Below are 19,732 nucleotides of genomic sequence, written 5' to 3' on the forward strand. Positions count from 1 at the left end.
ATATAAATCAATTTATTTTAATTTGTTTACTTTCAAAATATTTTTATTGTATAATATTATGCTCGTTTATTCACACAATCGGTAAATTTGATAAAGAAGTCAAAAGATTTTGAACGAGCACATGCGGGAACGATTCAAAATGGCGACTTCCAGTGAGGGAGAAAATTCGGGCTCCCGTGAAACAAAAATTCCGTGTGGTAGCAAGAGATCCCTTGAAGCAGCAAGTGATTTGATATTTTCTACGGTCAACGATGTAATTGGAAAGAATACCCTGTGGTCAGATGATCAAAAAGAACGTTTGAGACGTCGATTTCATGAGGTAAGCTTAAGCTAAGTTACTATCAAGACTTAATTCTTAAATAGTAATGCAGCGCGTCCACCCAAGCACGCTTATCAAAGTTGGTGATGTTACTTCTGATGAAGGTTCCTACCGACAAGGATAGACGTAAGACGTAAGACGTAAACTTTGTTTTCTTAAAACTTCCGTGGTCCGGGTAATTGCGATCGCGTAGAAGTGACAAGGTCGCCTACTACGCGCCGCGCCGAAGACCAATGGGTCAGCCGTAGTTCGCAAGGCAAACTTAAAAAAAACCGGGCAAAACAGACGTGTCATTTATCGGTATGACATTTTCGTTATTGACGCTGCCTAGGCTATTTTAAGTTTGCACAGAAGAGGCATCTCAGTTTGAGTCCGTCGATTGTCAGTAAATTGCACATATACTCACTCTAAATTGTTCATCAAACTAATCCTGCTTTCCTTATGAAAAGAACCATATGCTGCATTGTATGTACAATCACCAAAAAAGATGAAAAACGCATCTAAAAAATTCGGTACGTGCAAGCTTACGGGACTAAAATCAAAGTCACAAAACAGCCTATAAACAAAGTGACGTCATCGCTTTTCCACAGAGCCAATGACGTAGCGCTGACATGTACCACGTGACACCTGATCATGTGATATTTCATATTTAGTATTACGGCACTAAAAGTTGAAGTTACATTGGGATTGTGTGCTCCGGAAAACTTTTCTGGATTCATAATGGAGTATTAATTACAATTTCAGCCATGCACGTTTAGGTAAGAAGTACAACAACCCATTAATATTATGACAAACATGCAGATATTTAAGCTTCTGGAGCCTTGTACTGTTTATTAATTGCTCTAATTGAAATTACGTTGCACTCGCTTTCTGCATACAGATCCTCCCATACCGTACTAGGTCAGCCGGCTTGTTGTCAAGTTCATTGATCAGCCAATCAGCGTGATTGTTTATTGCTTTTGCGTTTACAGGCACGACCACGGAAGTTTAAAAAAACCAACTTTAGTTCACCATGTAAACTTGTATGGCTCAAAATTCGGACGTATCAGTTTGTGAATGAGGACATCGTTTATAAGTTATTTGTACTAATCAAGACTCAAGTCAAGTACATGACTGATAGACCGAATAATCACTCGCAATACAACATCTGATTAGCGACTGAAGTGGTTACAATGCTAAAGACTAAAGTCCATGGTGGTATTTTACCGTATTTATGTCACTTTATGTTGTATTTTTGTCTCACCTGCATTTATATGAACCACTCCAAATTGTATCCAAATTTTCCAATTACAAGTATTCCGAGGTCTTCCGTGGTAGCTTCAACACGGAACTGTCTCTTGCCAATTTCTTGACGCTTTTGTGTCCTATTTACGTAATTCATGAAAAGGTACGGTAGTTAAATTAAAAATATTTTGATCACTTGATTTGTGCTTAGAAAATATATCATAATGTAACACTGCAGCTGCTGTACAATGTACTGTTAACAACTTTCTGACCCCAGGGTATTTAACCTGGAAGTGAAGCAGTGTAATTGATTTGAGCATGCGCAGTATGCAGGCAAGGGTAGAGCAGAGCTAGTGTGATTTACATATATGGTCATTTTCACGGTAAAGGGTGTAACTTTGGATTTTTAACATTTTAATCCGTAGTGTTCTAATAAAACCACAGAATTCCATGATTTTTGGCCACATAAGTCATCTAGTTAGCAGCTACCTTGGGTAGCATAATCAGCTTTGGGAGTTACTGCGTTCAGTTTTAGCAGGCTTAAGGGATCCAAAATGAGCGTTTATTGCGTTTCGACAGTATTTTTTGTGGGACATGAGACCACCTCAGACCTATCGAATTGCATTCTGAATACGAAGCATGTCTTTCTGATATCAAATAATTTTCATTTTTTTAAAATCACAATATAGGCCAGTAAATCTAGCACTTTTTGGAGGCCAACTAAGGAACTAATTGCAACAGAATTTTTTTCACCACAATGCATTTCCTTGAGGTCCCCAAAGTACCATATTAAAAGTCCCAAAATATCCAAGTATGGGAAAGGTGCCTAATTTGCATAAATCCAAAATGGCCGCTAAAATTTCAGAAAAATCTAAATTTTGACATACCTTCACTTCTATATGGCCTATTACAATGATTTAACATTCTAGAAAGGGGTTTTTGGACACATCGAGTCTAATGGGATATGTTACAAAATGTTTACACAGCAGCATCATTAGCATATTTTCAAAATGGCCGCCAAAATGTAAATTATCTGTATTTTACACAGGAAACACATCATTTCAGTATTGTAGAATAGCTTGGAACAACTGCAACATTGGTTTTTTTTCACCACAATAATCATTTGCTAACCCTTGAATACTATACTAATAGTACCAAAGTATCCAAGTATTATAAAAGATGATTAATTTGCATAAATCCAATATGGCTGCCTGCCAAAATTCAGAAAATGTAGATTTTGACATACCTTCACTTCTAAACATGTTAAACATGCTAAATGGACTATTATAATGATTTAACTTTCTAGGAATGTGTTTGTGGACACAACCATTCTTATGGAATAGGATATAAACTGGCCATAGAGGATGATCACTAGCAAAATAGCCACAGGCCTATTTACACAACCATATAACTATGTACAAACTTATACACTTGGAACAAATCAACAGTTTCTTTCAGCTTAATACAATGTATTTGAGCTCCCTGAACATTCTAAAAGTTCTCAAATATGTATAGAAACGTATAGGAAAGATTTATTTGCATAAATCCAATAAATGTACCCAAGATGGCCACCAAAATTACACAATCACAAAGAACACAACCTCATTGTTGGCTCGTTACTCTTCCCACACAAGAAAATTCATAAGTTAACTTGGAATTCTCCCAATGGAAGGACAGTCAACCAAATTGACCATACCTTAATCAAACGGAAATGGCGTAACTCCTTAAAAGACGTATCCTGACAATTACTACCATCCACGTAAAATATGACACCAGCAAACTGCTAGAGAGTGATGTTTTGACACGCTTTAATGCTAAAATCGGTGGAAGGTTCCATGCATTGGCTGAATTAGATGCTAATACTGATGTTGATGAAGAGTGGAATGTATTTGTTGATACCGTAAATAGAGCATCAGAAGAACACCTTGGATTCAGAATGAAGAAGGCAGACTGGATCTCAACCGAGACAAAGGAGCTTATTGACAAGAGAAAGGTAGTCAAACCAGCAATGGATATTGACTACCGTGAACTCAACAGGCACACAAGAATTGCTTAAGAATGACAAAAAGACCTGGATGAGCAACTATCGCTGATGACTTGGAAGTAGCCTCAAGTAAAAACAACATGAGAGAGAGAGAGAGGAAAGTCTACCAGCTGAAGAATGTTCTCATTTGGTAAAACCAGCAGAAAGGCCTCGCAGATACGAGATGCCAAAGGAGAAATACTTCAGGATGAGGCTGCTCGACTGCAGAGATGGGCTGAATCTGTTGAAGACCTGCTCAACGCTGAAGAGCCTAGTGAGTTATTAAACTTCTCAAGGTTCAATCCTTGATAAGAACTGAAAATTGATATGGAACCACCAACCAGAGAAGAACTTGACAAGGCACTTAGCCTGCTCAAACGAAACAAAGCACCGGACATTGATAACATCCTCCCCCTTAGGCCAAAAAAAAAAAAAAAATTGTTTGTTTGTCCACGTCCGACCGACCGTGTACCCTGGTCCCGACCGTTTTTTTTGTTTTTTTTTGGAATTTTTTTTTTTTGGAATTTTTTCAAAAAAAAAAAAAAAAAAAAGATTTTTAAAAATTTTTTTAAAAGTTTTTATTTTTCGGTTTTGTAGTGTCCCTGGACCTAGACCTAAATGCTAGGATCATTCATGGTTGACTAAAAAAAAAAAAAAAAAATTAAGATGTTTTGTATTTTAATATATGAAAATTGATAATTTGTATTCATGTCATAGTCTATTAATGATTTCAAAATGCATTGAATTTGAATGCATTTTGAAATCATTAATAGAGTATGACATGAATACAAAGTATCAATTTTCATATTAAAAATACAAAACATCTTGAATTTTTTTTTTTTTTTTTTTTTTTTTTTAGATCAACCATGAATGATCCTAGCGTTAGGTCTAGGTCCAGGGACACTACACAAAAATAAAAAACTTTTTTTTTTTTTTTTTGCAATTTGGTACCGGTTACCCGCCCGAAAAATGCGCTGGTACCCGGGTACAAAATTACACGAAAATGCCAGGCCTATCAGCAGAACCATCTCAAGATTTAAACCAGTTAAGTGCTGTGTGTTTGGACTTATTTACCAGTCTTGTCAGTTGTCAGTTTCAAGTGCAATATCTGTAAAAAAAAAAAAAAAAAAAAATCCGACCTACCGACCCAACTATTTCATAAGCCTTTATGGACAAACAAACAATTTTTTTTTTTTTTTTACTTCTCAAGGATGGTGGTGACAACATCAAAGAATGGTTGCTGATAATTTGTAAACTGATAAAGGCGATCCGAGAAAACACCAAGAGAATGGGGACAAGGCACAATCCTTCCATTACCAAAGAAGGGAGACCTTTCTCACTGTAGCAATAACTGTGGTATCACTCTACTGGACATTGCAGGCAAAGTTGTCTCCACAATCGTACTTCTAAGAGTTAATGATGACGTTGACGTAAGAATGAGGGAAAACCAAGCTGGTTTTAGGGACGCTCATGCCAGGATTAAATATTCGCCTGAACCAAATCATCGAGAAATGTCTGTACCAACAGCTACCAAGCTTTAATTAACTTCATCGACTTTAAGGCTGCCTTTGACTCATCAACATCATAATTAACTCTTATCATGCCACAACATGTGCGGTCAAATCAGAGGGCTCCCTTTCCAAATTCTTCAGTTTAGTCACTGGCGTAAGATAGACAGGGTGATATTTGGTCACCACTGCGTCTTGGCCTTGCCATCGACTTCGTATAGAAAGCAAGAAAAGTATAACCCTTCTACCTAGGCGAAGCTTGAGGTACCCAGAAGTAAAACTCGTTGATCTAGACTATGCTGACATAGCCCTCCTAGAAGATTCTGATGCCAAGATGACAGATACAACTGAAGCCATTACTTGGTCGTTAGAGCTCAGTTCCAATGAGAGACGAAGGCCTCATCAAGGTCATGGATCACATTAAAAGTATCTGGGAGCATACTTTAGAGCTGATGGATCATATACTAAGGAGCTCAATCATAGAAGTGGCAAAGCATCTGGTGCTTTTAAAGAACTTGAGAAGTTGTGAAAGGACCGGTATATCAAGTTAGACACCAAGATGAAATTCTATAGTGCATGCGTTCTCTCTACCCTTCTATATGCTTCTGAATGCTGAACCATCACTGAAAGAGGTGAGTCTAGATTAGATGCATTTGATATGAGATGCCAAAGGAAAATTCTCCGAATCAAATGGACCCAGCACATCACAAACGACTTCATAAGTTCATCAGTGACGAAACAACAGAAGCTCACTACTATCATAAGAAGTGATGCTTACAGTGGTTTGGCCATCTGCGCAGAATGGATGAGAGTCGCATTCCGGCCCCAGAAAGCTCTACTTCTGGAATCACACCCATGGAAAGAGAAGACCTGGACGCCCTAGGACAACTTGGAAGAGTGTTATTCAGAGGGACTTGGATAGACTTGGCACCAGGTGGTCTGTGGAAGAAGCTGAAATTGCTAGGGGCCACGTGGAAAATTTTCCTACGTAAGGCAGCAGGTGCAGAAATGCACAATGCTGACTGGTAGGTAGGTAGGTATTTCCAAAATTCAACACCGTCACCCATTAATAGTTTCATTACAATAGCTGAACTTTATTATAATGTAGTTTGTGGATTCAAGGAATGTCTTGGGAGACATGTCAGGTCAGAAAACGATTTTCAGATTATATCTGCCATGAAATATGAATATTTCGCAATGTAAATGCTTTACATCACACAAGTAGGCTTTTGTCTTTTCAAGTCAAAAATGTTAATGTACTGCATTTTGGAAAATTCTAGGCATTATTCTTTCCCCACCACTCTGCTCACACTGCTTTCTGAGAAATGCAGGAGAATTCTACATTCTACAGGCTCATACAAATATCATAATCATATACATCCTTGAAAATCAAACCATCATACTGGTCATCATGGTCATTAGGAAGTAAAGATATTTCAAAGTTTAATTTTTTTTATTGATTTCGGCAGGTACGGTAGCCATTTTGGATTTATGCAAATTAGGCACCTTTTGCAATACTTGAATATTGTGGAGCTGTTCATGATCCATTTGTGTAATCATTTTCCAACCTATCCCATAAAACCTGAATCATTGTGTTAGGTCATTTAGAAGTGAAGATATATGTCAAAGTTGACATTTTCTGAATTTTAGCAGGCAGCCATCTTGGATTTATGCAAATTAGGCATCTTTTCTATACTTGGATACTTTGGGACTTTTAGTCTGGTGTCAAGAGACCTCAAGTTAATGTGCTGTGGTGAAAAAAAATAGGTTTCAATTTGTTCCAAGAAGAATATTGCTATTCTATCATTCAAAATGATGTGTAACATGTGTAAAAAGATTTTGGCGGCCATTTTGAAAATATAACGATGATCTGTTTATGTAATCAATTTTTAACCTATCTCATGATACTTGTTGTGTCCAAAACACCCTTCTCAGAAAGTTAAGCCATTGTAATAGGCCATTTAGAAGTGAAGATATATCAAAATCTAGATTTTTCTGAAATTTTGGCGGCCATTTTGGATTTATGCAAATTAGGCACCTTTCCCATGCTTGGATATTTTGGGACTTTTAGTATGGTACTTTGGGGACCTCAAGGAAATGCATTGTGGTGAAAAAAATTCTGTTGCAATTAGTTCCTTAGAAAATGCTAGATTTACTGGCCTAATATAATACAAATTTTATGACAAATTATAAAAATTTGATATTTTTCAAATTTTTGATATATAACAGTCCTCGAAGTAAATTATATAAATCTAATGATATATTCTTAAAGTGTATGTAGCAGGGAGGAAAAGCTGACGGTCAATTGAAAATTTTGACCTTTCATATTGAAGATATGGATTTTTTTCCCAAAAAGACCTAATTTTTTGTGTGTGTTTTGGGAACAAAATCCATATCTTCAATACGAAAAGGTCAAAATTTTCAATTGATCGTCGGCTTTTCATCCCACCTACATACACTTTAAGTATAAATCATCAGATTTATAAAGTTTACTTCAAGTACTGTTAAATATCAAAATATCAATTTTAATGATTTGCCATAAAATGTGTATTAAATTGCTAATTTCAAAAATCAAAATTATTTGATATCAGAATGACATTCTTCGTATTCAGAATGCAATTCGATATGTCTGATGTGCTCTAATGTCCCAAAATTAATACTGTCCAAACGTTCATACCCCAGCCCTTAAATGTATGTAATATTGCCATTTTGAAAAACTATAAAAAACAGTAACATTTTTGTAAAACCCTGTGTTTTCTTCAGTTAGTTCATGGATAATTTTTATTATCCTGAAAGTACAGTCATATGTTCAGTAAACACTGCCACATTAGATTTAATTGTGAACAGCCCTGTATTTTTGAGAACCGGACTTGGATATTTGTCGTTTGGAGGCTTCATTTTCCGTTAACAATTGTTAACAAACTTTGTGGGTGTAGCTTTGGTTCATAATTCTTGGTTATTTCTTCACTTCTTCTTGATTCATAACAGTTGTTATCTTAACTTGAAATGGGTAACAAAAATTAGTCGATTTGCAAGCTTTTAACATTTTTATAAAATCTTGACTTCAAAGAGCCGTTTTTCCGTTAACTTTTTGAAGCCTCGAAACAAACTGTTCAGCAAGCTTGTGCAAATATAAATAAAAGAGCTCATCCAATCTATTTATCAAAATGTAGCAAAGTAGATCCTCAAGTCACATGTTTTTAAATCGTGGAGATATATATCACCGTTTGAAAATGGGACCCAATACAAACTTTCCGTTAACAATTGAAGCCTCCGAAACAAATGAAGCCTCCAAAACAACAATAAGATTAATTATCATCTATGCCTATCTAAATTAGTGTGTTTCATACTGATATCTGCATTGTAATTATTACTTGATATGTGCAGAATGTCATAAATTTAAAAAAAATTTGACATTATGGTTAATGTTTGAAAAATATACTGATACCCATAAAAGCCTGTTTCGGAGGCTTCACATGCAAAAAACTCCATACTTAACAAATGGGTGAAAAAATTAACATGTGATAAATCTACAATATCTGCCGCATAGAATCATTGATTCAATACACACAAGAAAATAACAGCTTAGATGATCCCAACACTGTTGTTTTCAAAAAAACTACTTCTGCAATGTTTAACAATTGTTAACATGAAGCATCCGAAACAAAAAAAAATGACTTGCTGTGATAATTTAATTTTTGTCACAACTGAAATTCAATACTTAGAAGCAAAGCATGAAAATTGGTAATTGTGATATTTTTTACCTATTTTTTTATGTCAACTTGTAGTAGTTAGCCAAATATTTTACTTTTATGATCACCTGTGTTGTTAACTGAAGCCTCCAAACACAAATCGCTTGAATTGCCAATTCTAAAAATAACTCCAATTTCTGTGAAACTTGGCTGGGAGGTTCCTTTCATCAAGTAGTATTTGTACATGAAGTTAGACATTCAAATTATTTTAGGAACCCAATTAAAACTTAAAAAATATGTTTAAGGTTTGGAAATTTCCATTGTAAATGACACTTGATGTTAAAAATTTCAAAACTGCAATTACAAACATAGCAAAACATGGTATAAAATTTAACTTATATCTGTTGACTTACTTTGGAATGGGATTTCACATGTATTCCAGCTTTCATGTCATAATTTTCTGAGGTTATGTAAAATACATTTTTTCTTAGATTTTAACCAAAATGTTATGGAAATGTCAATTTGTTTATTAGAAATCAAAAGGTTTAAGCCTTGAAACATTATTTTACTGGAATTTAAGTTGCTTCTATGCATGTTTTCAGTAAACAGAAACATATTTAAGTGGTTTGAAATTTTGACCCTAAAAATCAAAAGTTACACCCTTTACTGTGAAAATGACCATATAATATACTCTATCCGTGGGAGACCTGGATCGCTGCACAAGGTATGAATGAATACTGGGGATTTGTATTTCTTTAGTTATAATTATCTGAGATACCAACAACAAATGCTTTATATTTAACGGTTAGTGATTTTTCTAAAGTAGGGCACTTGGGGTCAGTTAACCTGTGAATGTGATCCGTCCCATCCCTAATTATGATCCGCTGTCACACATAAATTTGTTAGTTTAGTTACAATGTTCATGATGAAGAATGTTCATATTGTCATATTTTTATCTTGCAATTATGTTTAATTGTAATAGGTTTATGAAACTGCAGTTCATGACAATATTGAATTTGATGGTCAGACTTGGGCTGATGTGGAGGCACATGAAGATGGAGAGTCCACGCAAGGTAAACACATTCAAGTCAACTAAATCCATGAGTATCCGAGACAGAAATCATTATTTGATTTTGACCTCATTGCTGATTGCAACAAAGGATTACCAACTTTAATTCAAAGCTTGAACGTGCTAAAAGGTTACAGAGATGCCAATTTTCATGTGTTTTTTTGTGCGTGGGAGTATTTTGAAGAATAAAACAGAATTTAACAAAGAGAAATCATAACAAATTTTATATTTCAACAGTTGTGTCATAGATACATGCTAACTACCGGTACCTCAGTTTTGGAAGACCTGTAATTGTAATTTTTAATGTTTGAGTGCTGAATAAATATGAAATGAAAGACCTAATATAACACCTTATAACATGTATAAGGGAGGTTCATGATTCAGTCAACTAAAATGTTGACAGACAAGTGCTCTAATGGAAACTGTATAAATATAATTATAAAGAGGAATAGCTGAATAGCTCCTAGAAATTGTTTGAAACATTTATTCCAATAGGAATTATATCCATGTACAATTAAATCATGCCACTGTGTTGAAGTTCGTTCTGCAAGTAATTGGCCAGCATGTTGGACAGGGTCTTAAGGCAGGATTTGAAGGTTTGGGTGTGTAAATTCAAAAAACTGAGTGTAAATTTAAGATTTGTGTACAAAGTATAGGCCATGTGGGCAAAAACTGGGTGTGTATTTACAAATTTGGGTGTGTAAAACACTCCCTACAGTACACGGATGGCTGCCTAAGCCCTTGATATTGGATCAAATAAAGTCACTCTTGGAATAAGCCTAAAAAACCCAAACAAGCACCATTCAAGTGTCTGATGCTGTTTCTTTGAATATTGTACATGATAGCTCTGACAATGTTGTTTATGTTTTCTATTCCCAAATATTTTGAATTATTATGTTGTATGTTAATTTCAATTTTGCTTTCTAATATTAGAATTTGAAGCAGTTAATCTTGAGAGGCAAAACCAAGTACAAGATATGGCCGGTGATTTGGATACGTTATTAGTGGATACTACAACAAAACGTAGCCAGTATCCAAGAAAGATTACTCAGAAGGTGGCACAGAGGTTACAGTGTCAACATGAAGCAGTGGTATGTTCCTTCCTTTTGGCTCTCCCACTCACTTGTTAAAGGGCAATTAGTGATCCACATCCTCTTCATCCTAACTTATTCCAAAACAGTTGAGAAAGTTATACCATCAGAAACCTAGGACTGCACAAACTTTCTTACAGATTCGGTTGTTTGAAAAAGACAACAACAAATTTGTTTTTTCTATCTGTAGACTGACAGAAGTTACAACACAGTAACCTATCATGAAAAACAGTGGCGTTTTTCGATGGAAATAAGCAAACTATAATGCAATTTTATTAGTTCACCTGCGAGCAATGATTAAAGGAGAAATAGGAAAAGTGATCCAGCCCGGGAGTTGAACCCAGGACCAGGAGCTTCATGATTAGGCAGACTGGGAATTCAACCTATAAGCGGTCACTTAACCCTACCTCCTTTGTGCAAGTCATCCCAATGTGGATCGGGCTTGACAAGCGTAAATACAGCCGTCCTCACTGTAGCGGAACATAACATGAAAAACAGAGGAAATAGGAAAAGTGATCCCGCCCGGGAATTGAACCAAGGGGGAGAATTGAACCCAGGACTAGGTTCAATTCCCGGGCGGGATCACTTTTCCTATTTCCTCCTTTAATCATTGCTTGACAGCGAAACTGAGATAAAATTGCATCAAAGACAGTAACCTATGTCACACTGTAATACATGCAATTATGTTTAACTTGCAAATTCAATATTGTAATCAATTGGAATTTTGGAAATAAGCTTTTTTGTGGATATCTATTGAACAGAATCCTCAAAAGAGGATGCTAATATCACAGAATGCTCCTTTAAGGCCAAAGAAACAATGTTTCTTAACTCTACTCTGTGCATTCATAAAAATCATTCACATTTATACATTTTAAGAACATGCAATAATATTCTGTATTGGAAGCATCTATGATGGTCTTCACAATGTTAGATACATACTTAGAACTTGATTTATGAAACTATTACTCCATTTGAAGACCAAGTTGGGAAAAACCCTGCATACTGCATTACATTTCCAACCTCATACATGCATGAGATCAGAGGCAAATTGTTTAATTTCTTTGGCCTAATCTATTGGAAAAAGAGAGATCAAGCAATCAGACAAATGAGACATGCATGTAGACAGAAAGAGAGAGCGAGATTGGCAAACAGAGTGTGTATGTTTGAGTGTGTATGTTTGAGTGTGTCAAACAGGGCACAGAGTACACTTGTTTTGCCTGTTCAACTGGGGATATGGATGAGAAAACCTTTTACCTATAATTGGGGCTACACTGCCAAATGGGGATTTCCCTGTGCCTTCAATGGATTTAAACACTACATGTATTGTATGTATGCAACTGGGTACATGTGGAAATTGTAAAGAGGGCCAGTAAACGGTTCCTTTTGTGTGTGTGAACATTAGTAAACTTAACATCTCAACCGGGATGTTTTGAATTAGGCTATTAGCCTAGGGTATCCCTATAATTGGGTATGTATAAACTCAATGCCAAATGGGGATGTCTCCGTATATTTATCTGTGTTTATTTGTGTGTGTGCACAGCTATGCAGGGGTGTGTGGGGTGTGTCATTGTAATGTATGTGTTCGACATTATTATTCTAATTAAATTTCTGCATGGCTGATAATTGCTTTTTCAGGTAAATCACAAGCCCCTATTGTTAACACCTATTGTAGAAAGCAGCAGCCAGGATATAGTCAACACACAAGGTAAGATATATGCTTACCCCGAGTGGGTTTGGTACCCAAATTATGTTTTAACGGATTGTGCCACATAAGTTTCAAACTCTACTCCATTTTTGGCTCTGAGCGGAGCTATCAGTGCCTTTATCATGCAACTAACTAGCATTCATTTTCAGGCCACAATACGCTGTTGGTTTTTATGCTAAGGATCATTTAATGACTGATATGAAGACTTAAGTTTCGTTTCAAAGTTTGGCTAAGTTATTTTTGAATCGATTGCACTCCAGATTTTATTGAAATTCAGGCGATAAAAGTATTATTTTTTGGGTAAAAAAGTCCGAAATAGTCACGATAATCGAGTTATATCTTGGTTCCCTGTGTGTGCTAGAGATTATTCTGGTCTGTATAATTTAAGATGCGTGATACAGACGGAAACCAATGGAGGTACATTTCTTAAGATTTAGTTCAGATCAGAAATTATTTGACTACTTCTTAACTTTTCTTCACTATTTCTTTATAATTTAAATAAAGAGATAGGTAAGGAATGTCAAAAAATAGTCAAGAACATGTCTGAATCTTGAATAAATCCCCGAATAAATCTGAACAAATGACTTTTCTGGGGGACTATTTTGCTTGCGCAAGTGCAGTTCAAAAGCACTGTGATGATTTTTGGTTAAACAACCAGGGTTGCCAACAAATTTCAGCTTGAATGGCGGGTCAAATAACCGAGATGTCGCCCAATTTTTCTCTTTACCATTGGTTTATATGGGGGCAGGGAAAAGTCAGCGGGAAAAATCTTCAAAAGTCGCCTAATAGGCTACAAAATCGCGGGTTTGGCAACCCTGAATCCATGGTTATTTTCTATGCATCGGGTCAAGGTCGTGATTTTCTACATTCGGACTTTGAATACCCGCTACTTTTGATAAAATAATTATCATGAAAATAGTTTACCAAGATGATTAGGAAGAAAATAATGTTCGAATGATACCATTGAGATTTTCAATTTCACAAGGGGAGGTGGAAGGAGATCTAGCTATGTCATTAGTTGCTTGTAAATCTTGATGATGATCACTGGAATATAATAAAATGCATACCTGCCACACGGCAATCATACCGGGATCATGCTAGTACCTGCCAGGGACATGTCCGGCGGGCCGGTCATCGCTGCCAGCGCTGCAGTAGCGCACATCACAACCTAGCAAATTTTCATTCCATAGGCCTACCGGTACCCAGATACCAACCCCAAGGCAGCAGCAGCTTAATGCAACTCGCTATCTATGACTGAGAGCCAAAGCATCGGGGGAAAAATACTGAATTTTCACCAAATAAAAAAGGAGAAAGAGCCCTTAAGGAAAAGATAAGTGGAGAAATCTTCAATTATAGGCTTATTATTGAAAACAAATTACAATTTAATAGGGCCGGCTACATCAAAGAAAAGTGTAAACATGAAACCATCGAGCTATGATGAAACCAGGGGAAGAAACCATGTCGAAGCTATCGTTATTCTTAGCTTTTTACATCAATAATCACAAATATGCTACATTTTACAGCAGATTAAGAATCAATAATGATGACTTTATGGCTGAATTTATGGAAATCACCAAGTTTCGTGAGTAAATTGACGAAGAATCACACAGCAATTTACGTGAGACGAAAGCAAAATTGTCGCCAGAAAATGATGAATGTTCTCCGATCTTTCAAAAATAATGGTCGCGGAATCCATCAATTTCATAACTTTCACCAAAGCAACCTTTTTCATGTTTCAGTATGAACATAGGATAGAGTATATTTTACATAAAACTGTTAAAATAAGGACATTTTGTTGTCTCAAATAGTCGAATCCGAGCATAATAGGAACGCCAAAAAGAATATATTTCACCAAGTGGAAATTTTACGTATTTTGCTATATCAAGCCTGTATGACAAAAGCTCGACCGGCAGTGATTGGTTCATTATGCTATTAATGAATATTCATAATGCTATTGGGAGGCTGAAGTAAATAAATAGAATAAAATAATATTTAAATAGTGATATTTACTTATGAAAATAAAAACACAATAAATAAAATAAGAAAATGCAAAATTAATATGATAAAAAATAAACAAAAAATAAAAGTGAAACAACTAAATTTTATTGAAATGAATTTTATTGAAATAGATGAAATAAAAAAATTATGAAAAATCCAAATGAAATACCTTGAGGGGGTCCAGGGGTTGGGTTTGGGGCATAAGCATAGTAATGTCATAAGAAATGTTCACCTGACCTTTAAAAAAAAATTTGACCCCAAGGTGTTTTTTTATTTTTTTATTAAGTTAAGGGGTCATCCATGATCCCTTGTTTTAACCTGTCCTCCGAGGTAAAATTACTAAAAACTTGTATGGGCATGAAACTTGGTGGGTACAGTCAACATATAGAGTCAAATTTTTGGAAGGTCATTTCAGGGTCTTCCGAGGTCACCCGGGGTCATGTGAGGTCAAATTTTTGGAAGGTCATTTTAGGGGTCATCCGAGGTCACCCGGGGTCATCTGAGGTCAAATGACTAAAAACTGTCGTATGGGCATGAAACTTAGTGGGTACAGTCAACATTTAGATTCAAATTATTGGAAGGTTATTTCGGGGTCATCTGAGGTCACCCAGGGGTCATCTGAGATCAAATTACTAAAAACTGTCGCATTGGCATGAAACTTGGTGGGTAGTCAACATTTATAGTCACATTTTTGGAAGGTCCTTTAGGGGCCATCCGAGGTCACCCAGGGATCATCTGAGGTCAAATTTTTGGAAGGTCATTTTGGGGTCATTCGAGGTCACATAGGGGTCATCTGAGGTCCAATTACTAAAAACTTGCATGGGCATAAAACTTGGTGGGTACAGTCAACATTTAGAGTCAGGTTTTTGGAAGGTCATTTCGGGGTCATTTAAGGTCACCCAGGGGTCATCTGAGGTCAAATTACTAAAAACTGTCATATGGGCATGGAACTTGGTGGGTACAGTCAACATTTAGAGTCAAGTTTTTGGAAGGTCATTTCAGTGTTATCTGAGGTCACCCAGGGGTCATCTGAGGTCAAATTACTAAAAACTATCATATGGGCATGGAACTTGGTGGGTACAGTCAACATTTAGAGTCAAGTTTTTGGAAGGTCATTTCAGGGTCATCCAAGGTCACCCAGGATCATCTGAGGTCAACTTACTAAAAACTGTCGCATTGGCATGAAACTTGGTGGGTACAGTCAACATTTATAGTCAAATTTTTGGAAGGTCCTTTCGGGGCCATCCAAGGTCACTCAGGGATCATCTGAGGTCAAATTTTTGGAAGGTCATTTTGGGGTCATCCTAGGTCACCTAGGGGTCCTCTGAGGTCAAATTACTAAAAACTGTCGCATGGGCATAAAACTTGGTGGGTACAGTCAACATATAGAGTCAGGTTTTGGAAGGTCATTACGGGGTCATTTCAGGTCACCCGGGGGTCATCTGAGGTCAAATGACTAAAAACTGTCGTATGGGCATGGAACTTGGTGGGTACAGTCAACATATAGAGTCAGGTTTTTGGAAGGTCATTTCAGGTCACCCGGGGTCATCTGAGGTCAAATGACTAAAAACTGTCGTATGGGCATGGAACTTGGTGGGTACAGTCAACATTTAGAGTCAAGTTTTTGGAAGGTCATTTCAGTGTTATCTGAGGTCACCCAGGGTCATCTGAGGTCAAATTACTAAAAACTATCATATGGGCATGGAACTTGGTGGGTACAGTCAACATTTAGAGTCAAGTTTTTGGAAGGTCATTTCAGGGTCATCCAAGGTCACCCAGGATCATCTGAGGTCAACTTACTAAAAACTGTCGCATTGGCATGAAACTTGGTGGGTACAGTCAACATTTATAGTCAAATTTTTGGAAGGTCCTTTCGGGGCCATCCAAGGTCACTCAGGGATCATCTGAGGTCAAATTTTGGAAGGTCATTTTGGGGTCATCCTAGGTCACCTAGGGGTCCTCTGAGGTCAAATTACTAAAAACTGTCGCATGGGCATAAAACTTGGTGGGTACAGTCAACATATAGAGTCAGGTTTTTGGAAGGTCATTACGGGGTCATTTCAGGTCACCGGGGTCATCTGAGGTCAAATGACTAAAACTGTCGTATGGGCATGGAACTTGGTGGGTACAGTCAACATATAGAGTCAGGTTTTTGGAAGGTCATTTCAGGTCACCCGGGGTCATCTGAGGTCAAATGACTAAAAACTGTCGTATGGGCATGGAACTTGGTGGGTACAGTCAACATTTAGAGTCAAGTATTTGGAAGGTCATTTCAGTGTTATCTGAGGTCACCCAGGGGTCATCTGAGGTCAAATTACTATCACTTTCACTGTCCCCAAAAAGCAAAGAGCCACAGCGCCATTGGTGCTCTTGTTAGGGGTGATATAATAAACTTTTGCTCTCAGGGCAATTTTTTTGAAACATGGACTCATGTCTAAGGATTTACTGTAAAAAACATGAAATTAGAGCATCTTTATACATTTGTTGGTAGAGTTATGCTCTTTATGAGCGTATATTACATTACCCCATTTTGCTGTTTTGGACAATTTGTCAATATATGGATCCATGTCTACGGATTTTTCGTAAAAACCTACCTGTGTCTACGGATTTGTTGTGAAAAACAGACCCATTTGTACACTTCAACATGGAAATACATGCCTACTTCGTTCACAGAGTTTATATCAGTTACATAATGGGAGCAACCTAAATTGGTGCAGATAATAAGAATGGTCTGTGGTGTTCAGACTGAGAACAAAAACAAAAAGTTTATTTTCCATGGGAAGATGTCCCAAAGATCTCTAATTCTTCACTGTAAAATCAGTAAAAAAAACAAGTGTGGTTGATTTATAAGACATCACTTCACTTCAGAGAGCTCACATTGAGATATTATTTAATCCGTATTTACCTATAACCTTTTAGATGATGGTGTGACTGAAAGGCTGACATCAGCTGGCCAAGGAATTGCTGCATACACCAAGGTATTTATATATATATATTCTATTTAGAATTTACAGCAAACATGATGATCGTACATAACTCATATGTATATGACTATTTTGTCAAAATACCTGAGGATGATTAAGTATATTAAGTATTAAGTATATACCATAAGTTGTTGCAAATAAAAAGTTTATCTGCAAAGCTTCAACTGCCACTAGAGCTAGTAATTATTGAATACTTAAGGTGTGGTTTTGAAACTGCCTCAGCCAGTCAATACGACATCAAATGACCTGTACATAGAGGATATTTCACACTATCTATAGATCATGTTAATTTTCTATGACCAATGTTTACATCATGAAACTGCTGCTCACATAACTGTAAAAAAATTTTTAACCAGGCAAACCTATATGTGTGACTTGCTGCCATGAAATGAGTGTAAAGTTGGTAGTTTCGAGACACCCTGGCTACTGCGTTGGCGTTCTTTGTTTCATCCACACCTGTTCAAACCAATAGTATGTCCTTTGTGAATGGGGGCATAATGGGCCATTCATAAAGGACATACTACTGGCCTGTTCAGGTGCATAGCAAACACAGAACATCAACTCAGTCAGCCAGGATGTCTTGAAACTACCAACTTGTGACTTTATGCTGATTTCGTGGTAGCAGGTCACATATGCAGTGTGTGGATGACTTTGTGCATTTTGTATCTTTTGCTTACATAGGAGCTTCCATTTTTAGAAGACAAAGCTGTTAGACTTCGTCAAGCCATTGAGATGCAGAATGCTACATCTGGTACAAGAACACATCACATCATCAGTAAACCACACCCAGAAGAAAACAAACTGGCAACGTCCATGACACCCCTGAAAAGAAGACTTGACGAAACGCCATCCTCCTCAATGGATGATAAAATCTCAAGAGGGCAGGTGCCTAAAAAGGAACTCAGAAACCACCCAATTAAAAAATACAAACTTCAAACCCCATCAACATCATGACCCAGGGAATAAGTGTAAATACTGATTGTTTCTTCATGAATGGAGGAAGGTACTAAATATGCATGTAAGGCAAAATTGTAATATGTGTGGGCAATTGCTTGTATATTTTATTTTGAATATATCCATCTAGATACATTGTATAATCACCATGTAATCAAGCCAGTCTTCATCATGTTGGAGATTTACAACATTATCTGATCTACTCAGCCCAATGTTGGATATTTGAAATTGAGATACATGAGTAAAACCAAGGACAAAGAAAAATCTCCAATATTAGAAAATGAAAATGTTCTTAAATTTTTATAACATTACAACCAAATAATGGTAGAGGTAAAGGGTTTTAGCATTTGACAGCTGACATTAGGGTGATTCACAAAAAATGAAATTGGTATTTTTCAACGGGACACCCCCTCATTTTGTTCATTTTGGTAATAAAATCATCCCTGCAAAATATGAAAAAATTCAAAAAAGTTTAGGGGTGCTACCGGTCAATGAACTTTTGTACACAAAGTCAATGGGATTTATGAGCCATTTTCTTTACAACACAAAAAAGCCATGTTAATTTTCCCTGATTGTGCCAAAAATATTTGATCATAGTGTGAGTAATGTCCTTAAAATAAATGCTAAAGAAAATTGTAAAAATGTTAACCCGCTTTCCAGAAAATTACATTTTTGTGAAAACTGTTACATTTGGGGCAAGGCAGTTGCTGGAACAGCCAAAATATTATGGTACTTGGCTAATATAAAGTTGTGTTTATGGGGCTCTAGTTCTTTCTTTTTTTTTTAAATGGTTTTTTTGTTTGTTGTTTCTTTGTTTGTTTTTGCTTTGTTTTGTTTTTACTTGATCATGATTATGTGTTGTTTTGTTTTGTTTTGTTTTTGTTCTGTTCTGTTTAATGTGTAATCCAGTAGTAAATGTGTCTTAGCCACTCTAGCTCTTGTCACAAGTACCTTGCACAAGGTGTAGTTTTGAACTGGCCACTATCCAATGTTGTGACCCCAGTTTATATACATTTCTTTTCAACCATGGTGAATCTAATCCTTCCTGTGGTCATTCAATTCAAACAATACAAATCTTCATCAGGTATGGCCATAATGACCACCCCTGATACAGATGTATGGATTTTGATAGTTACTATTACATAAGATTTCAAAAGCTGGTATC

General features: G+C 36.4%; 1 protein-coding gene across 1 annotated transcript; it reads left to right on the top strand.

The window, feature by feature from the left end:
* The first annotated feature begins 97 nt into the window (after positions 1–97).
* LOC140152973 (kinetochore-associated protein NSL1 homolog) lies at positions 98–18,927 on the top strand. The gene is made up of 6 exons (XM_072175531.1): positions 98–319; positions 9,749–9,839; positions 10,769–10,926; positions 12,562–12,631; positions 17,549–17,607; positions 18,295–18,927. Exons 1-6 carry the CDS (start codon positions 122–124, stop codon positions 18,565–18,567), a joined length of 849 nt encoding a protein of 282 aa, XP_072031632.1. The 5' UTR covers positions 98–121; the 3' UTR covers positions 18,568–18,927.
* Positions 18,928–19,732: the final 805 nt, after the last annotated feature.

The sequence above is a fragment of the Amphiura filiformis genome, chromosome 5, assembly GCF_039555335.1.
Source record: "Amphiura filiformis chromosome 5, Afil_fr2py, whole genome shotgun sequence".
Taxonomy (NCBI): domain Eukaryota; kingdom Metazoa; phylum Echinodermata; class Ophiuroidea; order Amphilepidida; family Amphiuridae; genus Amphiura; species Amphiura filiformis.

Excerpts from the sequence above, each read along its gene's own strand:
- LOC140152973 (XM_072175531.1), top strand. The coding sequence starts at position 122 with ATGCGGGAACGATTCAAAATGGCGACTTCCAGTGAGGGAGAAAATTCG. Across the intron at positions 10,927-12,561 it reads AGTGTCAACATGAAGCAGTG|GTAAATCACAAGCCCCTATT; the intron begins GTATGTTCCTTC and ends TTGCTTTTTCAG. Across the intron at positions 17,608-18,294 it reads GAATTGCTGCATACACCAAG|GAGCTTCCATTTTTAGAAGA; the intron begins GTATTTATATAT and ends TTGCTTACATAG.